General features: G+C 30.5%; 1 protein-coding gene across 1 annotated transcript in view; it reads right to left on the bottom strand.

Moving 5' to 3' along the window:
- Nucleotides 1-685: 685 nt before the first annotated feature.
- LOC108693432 (fibrillin-1-like) overlaps nucleotides 686-7,780 on the bottom strand; it is a 12,502-nt gene continuing 5,407 nt past the window's right edge. The window contains exons 7-12 of the mRNA XM_018202374.1: nucleotides 4,628-4,721; nucleotides 3,372-4,460; nucleotides 2,069-2,721; nucleotides 1,820-1,968; nucleotides 997-1,149; nucleotides 686-744 (exon numbers count right to left, since the gene is read on the bottom strand). Of these exons, the coding sequence (XP_018057863.1) occupies nucleotides 686-744; nucleotides 997-1,149; nucleotides 1,820-1,968; nucleotides 2,069-2,721; nucleotides 3,372-4,460; nucleotides 4,628-4,721 (2,197 nt within the window). The remainder of the gene's footprint in view (nucleotides 745-996; nucleotides 1,150-1,819; nucleotides 1,969-2,068; nucleotides 2,722-3,371; nucleotides 4,461-4,627; nucleotides 4,722-7,780) is intronic.

Raw genomic sequence — 7,780 nt, 5'->3', positions numbered from 1 at the left:
GTGGGGGGGGGGGGGGATAAAGGCGACGAGAGACCAGCACGCCTCTAGTCTTTCGTTTGGAGTTAAGTCTTATTGCGAAATAAAGTTTTGCTGCCTTATCATCGATGGACATCTGCTGACTGCTGATGGCAAGGCTACAACTGGGTCAGTAATTGCAGTCTAAAGGAGGTGACCGATATTGCGGCCATACATGCCGAAAATATCTGGAGATTTCATTATTGTCGAGTAGTGTTAAACAGTTTCAATTATGTCATATCTTGATATTACATTGCCTGCTCACACGAAACTATTCATTGACATTATTGACAATATTAGCAATTTACTTCAATGAAGTTTATCTCAATGAATTATAACAGCGTTCGTATTAGATGAATTCTATTTTGAGAAACAGTTTTTCAAATTTATATTTTTATATTTTTATTATTGTCATCAAAACATCTTGATATACATGTTCAAAGAAGTAAATAACTTGATTAGATTTAGTATGAAAATATTATTAATACCGATTATATTATCTAAATGAGTATTACTTATCTTTGTCTTATGATATGTGATGACACTAAAATATGTTACATCAGAATATGAACACTAAAATATCTAATTCATAGTTACTATTACAATTCTATTTATCATCATTATTATATAACTATTACAGTTACTAACTTAACTATCTCATTCAAAGATCTTATTGCAACAAAATTTCGGTGCTGAAAGATTCTCGCACAAAGACGTGAACCGACGGACCTATTGGAACAAATATTTCAAATTATCTCTCTCGTTTTCTAATAAAATATAATACAATAATGACTTGATGTGTTCTAACATTTATAATAAACGGAAATATAATAAAAGGAAAGCGAAATTTATGATATCGCAGAAATTATTTATCATTCATAAGGTGACATTTGTTATGTCGATTTAGTATAGCTAAAAATAAGCCGCAATTATATTTTATTATATTCTTAAAACGTGAAATTAATAAATTTTGAAAAATACCTGCGAATTTTTCCTTTTGGCGTTTGCGATATATAAAATATGCTGCTGCTGTTAAACCTGTGGCTATTAATATAGTGACTATCACGAAAGACCAAACTATTTTGGCACCATTAATGGAGGCATTATAATGAGATGTCGTGTAACAAGGCAAATCTGCAAAATGGAAGGTAAAAATGAAACTAACGATTCAAATGTTTTTTTCGAGGTTTTTCTTATAATAGATAGAATTGTATTATATAAAAAAAAAATCATACTATTTTTAACGTTTCATATTATTTTTATCAGTTTATATTCTTATTTTATGCGTACACACAAACTTTTATTCGAACTTTTCTAAACTGATTCTATATTTTTAAGTTTTTATAAATTGAACTAGAAGTGTTTAATTGATTTTTTTATGGAAAAATGAAATTCTGATATTTTGTGAATAATATGTGTCTACTAATTTCTTAGAAGAATTAATTATTTAGAAAAGTTTGTGCAACACAACTTTATTCTTTGTTATATTGACTGAGTTAATATTTATATTAGGTATGGGAAAAAGTTCGTGGCATTTTTCCCGTTAGATGTAACAGGAAAAACGCCACGAACTTTTTCCCACATCTAATATAATTTACATAATTGAGCAAAAGTTATTTTAAAAATAAAGGAATTAAAAATAATGTTTTCTTGACCTATTAAAATTCTGTTACACTACTGATGAAATGATTACGTAAAAATTTAAAAGCACATTAATAAATTAAAACTTTTTTATAAATAATTAACAAAATAATATTTGCCATTATCAATTGAAAATGTGACTGTTTTTCTAAGTTGTAAATACCTTTATTAAACAAGCAGCTAATAAATGACGTATTGCCTTCATATTGCCTAAAGCATAATGTTTCGTTGTCAATAGACTTATCGCATTCACAATATGGCATGTCCTCGAAGAATGGTACATTGATTGCACTATCATTACGAATCGTGGTACTGCAATGATATTTGCAAAATACAAAACTCGTCTAGAAAAGTATTGAATAGCTCTTTGCGAGAAATGGGGAAATAAGCAAGTAAATAGAATTGAATTCACCTGTTGAGATCTTCGTAATTGTCAAGCATAACCATCATGCACATGGTCGGTTGATCACAGTCCTGCCCTGTCCATCCGCGATGACATGTGCATTTGTAGGTGATGTTAATATTGTCAATGTGGTCGACGACACAGTTGCCGCGTTCGCTACAGTTGCGAGTACATTCAGGGATGCATTCTGGTCCTAAGTGATGGTTCAAGTTCGATATGAAATCGTCGTGACAAATGCACTCATTTGGACCTATACAGTCGCCGTTCTTGCAACCTCTTTCGCAAATTGGCTCGCAGAAGCTCTCGTTTCGTGACGCGAAGCCGTCGTGGCACTCGCAGCGATTTGGCGCCGTACATGTGCCGTTGGAACACGTTGGGGTGCAAAAGGGTACGCAATCACCATTCGTGTCCCTCACGTAACCGTCATTGCAAATGCAAATGCCGGATTCATGGCATGTCCCCTTAACCCCGCACGAGGACTCATTACAGGGAGGTCCGGGGAGACGATCACAAATGCGTAGTACATGCGAATTATCAGGTAGAGGAGGATGATTGTCGATCCACCGTGGATAAAAATTCTTGTCGCAAGTGCATACATTTGGTGCGGTGCACTTACCATTGATGCATTCGAAGTTGCAAATTGGTGTACAGTAAGACACGAGCTAATTTAGATCAAATGAGTTTTTTTTAAGTTAGTTGTGATTAACGGGTTGTTTAAAAATATTGTAATAAACTCTTCTAAATCTAAGAACTGCTTTGAATCAATAGTATGATGAAACACAATATAAAATTTTAATGTACGTACAATCTTCACATCGTATTGAATATTACTCATATTACTGTTAATATTTCTCTACTCAATGATGAAAAAATCGAATATACAGTGGCCATTTTAATCACGATAACAAAGCGAACGAAAATTCTAACTGAATTTCTAAAAAAATTTATTTTAAGCAGGAATTTTCAAACTTTCTTTTTTTTCTTTCGAAAGATCTTAAGTGAAGTTAATAAAAAATTTTTTCAACTAAACTAACTAATTCGTGCATAATCTCAAAAAAAATTGGAGTTAATCGAGTATTTTTTTTAATGATTATAATTTAATCAATCATAACTTGATAAATATTCATTGCGAACATTCATTGCGAATAGCTACAATTTAATTAAAATAATCTTTTTAACTGACATTAAAAAAAAAATTTAAAAAGGATTATTTTCTTGTGACGATTAAAACTGTCATTGATGATTGCATCTTAAACATTGTGTCAAGAATTATGGCGATAATGAATAAAATAATGCTTATATCTTATTATACAGCTATACTTGCCTTCTTGAAAAACGGTCTTCTTAGAGAAAATTCATTTCTGAAAAAAGGATAATTCCAAATGTTTGAACGATCGAAAGTAAATATGATATCTTTTTTGTGATATCCTTTGGAGCATTTGCATTCATTTGGCGCTACGCATTCTTTGTTTAATCCGCAGGGTATCGAGCAGTATGGCTTGCACGTTCTATTCGTTTCATCAAAAACGTATCCAAAATCGCAAGTGCATAATCCGGGTTTAGTGCATATGCCGGTTCCGCAGTTCAGCTCGCAGATCGGCTCGCAAACACTTGCGTTCACTGCTGTATAACCATGGTCGCACGTGCATGTCCCTGGTGCCGTGCACGTCCCGAAAATGCAAGGATGGCACTTCGGTTTGCAACGGTGTGGAAAGTGATTCATGTCCAGTTCGTAGCCGGGATCACAATTTATTTTGACACAGTCAGGAGTTAGGCAACTACTTTTTTTGCGCTCGCAATCGGAATTGCAAGTAGGCTCGCACATGAACGGAGATGAGTCGTTACCGACTCTTCTGTAACCGGAACTGCATGTACACACATTCGGCTCAGAGCAGTATCCGTTCTCGCATTCCATGTTGCAGAAGGGTCGACAGGTAAATCCGTCCAAGTCCAATCTGTAGCCCTCGTTGCAAGTGCAAATCTTGGGTAGAATACAAGTGCCGTTGATGCAGCCGTTTTTACACTCTGGCATACATTTACTGTCGTTTGACATGCGGTACCCTTTGTTGCAGATGCACACGTTCGGCTCGGAGCAATATCCGTGATTTTGCTCACATTCTGCATTGCAGACGGGCCGACAGGTAAATCCGTCCGAGTCCAACCAGTAGCCTTCGTTGCAACTGCAAACCTCAGGATCAATGCAGGTGCCGTTAATGCAGCCGTTCGTGCACTTTGGCATGCATCGCTTATCGTCGCTTGACAAGTGATATCCTACGTTGCAAGTGCACACGTCTGGCTCCTTGCAGGTACCTTTCTTGCAAGATTGCGGGCAACGCGGTACGCACCGGTCCATACCGGATATAACGTAGCCTTCACAGCTACATGTCCGTGTAGTGCGAAACTGTAAATATAATTATCGAATTAACGGATTGTAATGAGCAGATGAGAAATTGATAATTTGTTTGAAATATAAAATAAAAAGACAAAAAAATGACTAATAATTTACAAAATTCTTCTCTTTCTTGTTTCTTTTATGAATATCGTAAAAGGCATTATCAATCCGATTACCTCTATCCTAAAATTATCTCGAATCTTTTCAGACATATTTTGTTCTGACGATCTATATGTTTCCTTATAGGGAATGTAAACTGGTATTTTCTGACTGTAATAAAATTAGCAAAATTAATATACATATACACTGAAAAACATTTACTAAATCTTTTAATATATTTCTCTAGCATCTACTATGTAAACATTTACTTACAATAAATAAATATTTACTAAAAAAATGATAGTTAAATCAAATTAATGGTTTTTATATTAAATGAATATATTAAATGAATATATATGGTTTTTATATTAAATGAATATACATTTAATAAATATTTACTTAGAACTATTTAAACAAATATTTATTAAAATTTAGTATTTTTTTTAGTATAAACATATCGAAACGAGTCATTTGTAAAATACTTTGAAGAAATAAATTATTTTAGAAATGAATACATGATATGTAAAAAGAATATAATTTTCGAGGAAGTATAACAACAAATATTGAAATACCTGATCATAATTATGTCACTGCATCTTGAATTATTAACCGTTACATTTCTTTTTTGTAATTCACTTTTTACGGTTTGATTCCATAACGAAATATCAGTAAACGAGATTGCACTCACATGCCATACGTCTACTTCTAAAAATATCTTAACGGCCAAAATAATGATTAGAGCGTTAAATAATCCCATGACTTAGCTCTTATTACGAGGTCGATGTTCGCTCCGTGATGTTTAGTCGACTGACTATTGAAATGCTTCCTTCCCATATATCATCTCTTTTATCTTAATATACTTTATATGTATATACATCAACATATCCCATGTTATTCTTTCAAAGCAGGATGTGCTGTGACTATCAGAAAGTTACACAAAGCTTGCATATGTATTCGTAGCGTAAAATTCATTTTAAAGTATTGATACCGCTCGTGTTGAAGGAAATTCATTCGAAGGATTAGAAGCATTTATTTTAGTTTAGAAAGTATTACTTTTATTAGAAAATAGACGTAATTAATGTGGTAGATATATAGGTATGTATACCTATATATCCGGGGAAACCGGGCACTATGAGTCACAAAAATTCGAACTCTTAAAAGTGCATCTATAATAAATATAAAAATTTTTGTCATCTTTTTTTTTATAATTAAAGTATAATGCATTATTTTAAAATTTAGTAATTATATTTAGTAAATATTATTAGTTTAAAAAAAAAAATAAAAATATTTAAAAAAGATGACCCTATGAGTCCCATATCCGGAGTTCCATAAGTTACACACAAAATAGTATTATAAGATTATGCAAGAAATAACGGAGATGAAAGTTCGAAAGTATTTTCAATTAACTTATATATTCTTAGCATAGTTACTAATAATATAACAAAATATAATTACAACTAATTATTAAATAATAAAATAGAAAATTATAAGAAAATAAATGAAAAATAATCATTAATATAAAATAAAAAATTTATTACGATAAAATAAAATTCATTGCTTAGAAGTATAAACTGCTTTTTTACTACACTTCTTTTCCGTATTGTCCCATTTCATCGTGAATATATTTAATGGTACTCCAATTATACATTTAATTATACATTTAATAGAAACTATAAAAAATAAATGTTAGATTATTACTTGTAATGTAATAAATTGAGAAAAAATGCGCAGAAATTTGCATTATCTTCATACATATATTTTCTACTACAAAAACAATATTAAAATATTTTTAGACACTCTCTATATCTGAATCAGTGGATAATTACTGATATCAATATCAAGTATGCTACTAATCAGTGAATGTGAGATCCTTAATCTAGCTGATCTTTATCACGTGATCTAACTAACCTTGTTTCAGTGCATAAATTCAATGAATATAGTATTGAAAAATTGAAATTGCAAAAAATTTTCAGAATTTTGAGAAAAAAATAAACAATTTTTGTCTCACCCTGTTTTTTTGTAAAGTTGATAGTATTTGAAAAAGTTATTGAAAACCAATATTCAATGGTTTTTAATAATTAATATCTTAACTATTGCGAAAATTGGTAGAGGACTTTTCGACTCAATTTAGTTCGTTCTATCTACACGCTTTGTTAAAACTTATTCTATTTTATTGTACATATAGATATCTATAGGATAATCTTAAAGAAATTTCTAAAGTAAAAAATAAATAAAAATTTAAAACTTTAATAGTAATTTATTAGAGATTTTATCAGGAACACATATCTTGTAATTGTAATTTATAATTGATTAATTAAGTTAACAAAAATAATATCTCTTTTGCATCATTATCATTAGTATAAGAGGCTTATATATTAAGATTTTTTTCAGATTTTACAGATTATTAAGAGTTATCAGTATTTGATTCCATTAGTCCTTGTGTTGACGTACTGTGCTTGCAAATTATCTGAACATCCTGAACATCACCTGTTAATAAAAATTATTTATTAAACCTTTTATTTGTTCTCTATATTTCTTGACATTTATATTTCTCCAAAATATTTTTTCAAAATTAAATAGAAATTAAAAAATATAGAAGAAAGTCACCTAATATGAGATAGCCTAATATGAGGTAGCGGTGTTTCTAAATTAATAAACTGAGTCGCTATTTCCATCATGAATTTATTGCTCTTGGATTGAAAACTATTTAGTGGAAAATTCATTATTAAATCATACATGTAAAAAAGGATTTTAGAATTTAGATAGCTTGATTGAGCCTTTAAATCTTGTTTATTATTTAATAAAAGTAAATATTTGGTGATAAATTCTTCATAAAGTAATAGAATAAGAGCGTACTAATAGAAGTATATGGGATATGTTGTATTGTTTAATTATAGAAGTTAGATTTGATTATCGTAAAACCATAAGGCGTGGAAATCGTAATATGAGATTCATATTAGAAATACCTATAGTATTTCTAATATCTATTCATATTATAAAATTTCAGAGATAAAAGCGCACTTTTATCAATAAAAGCATGTTCTGCATACAGGCCCTATTAGTATATTTTTATCCAAAATTAACTCGGTATCTCATAAGGGCCTTTTCCTCTATAAATATTTTTGATGTATTAGTTTAATAAATCTAATTTTTTATTTCTTATTCTTAAGCAATAATTGCTTAAGTGTTTTTTTAAAAAGATCTTTTTTTTAATCAATTGATATATTGTG

This window comes from Atta colombica, unplaced genomic scaffold, assembly GCF_001594045.1.
Source record: "Atta colombica isolate Treedump-2 unplaced genomic scaffold, Acol1.0 scaffold9, whole genome shotgun sequence".
Taxonomy (NCBI): Eukaryota; Metazoa; Arthropoda; class Insecta; order Hymenoptera; family Formicidae; genus Atta; species Atta colombica.
Note: the sequence above shows the minus strand (reverse complement) of the source record. Positions and strands in the feature narration are given on the sequence as shown.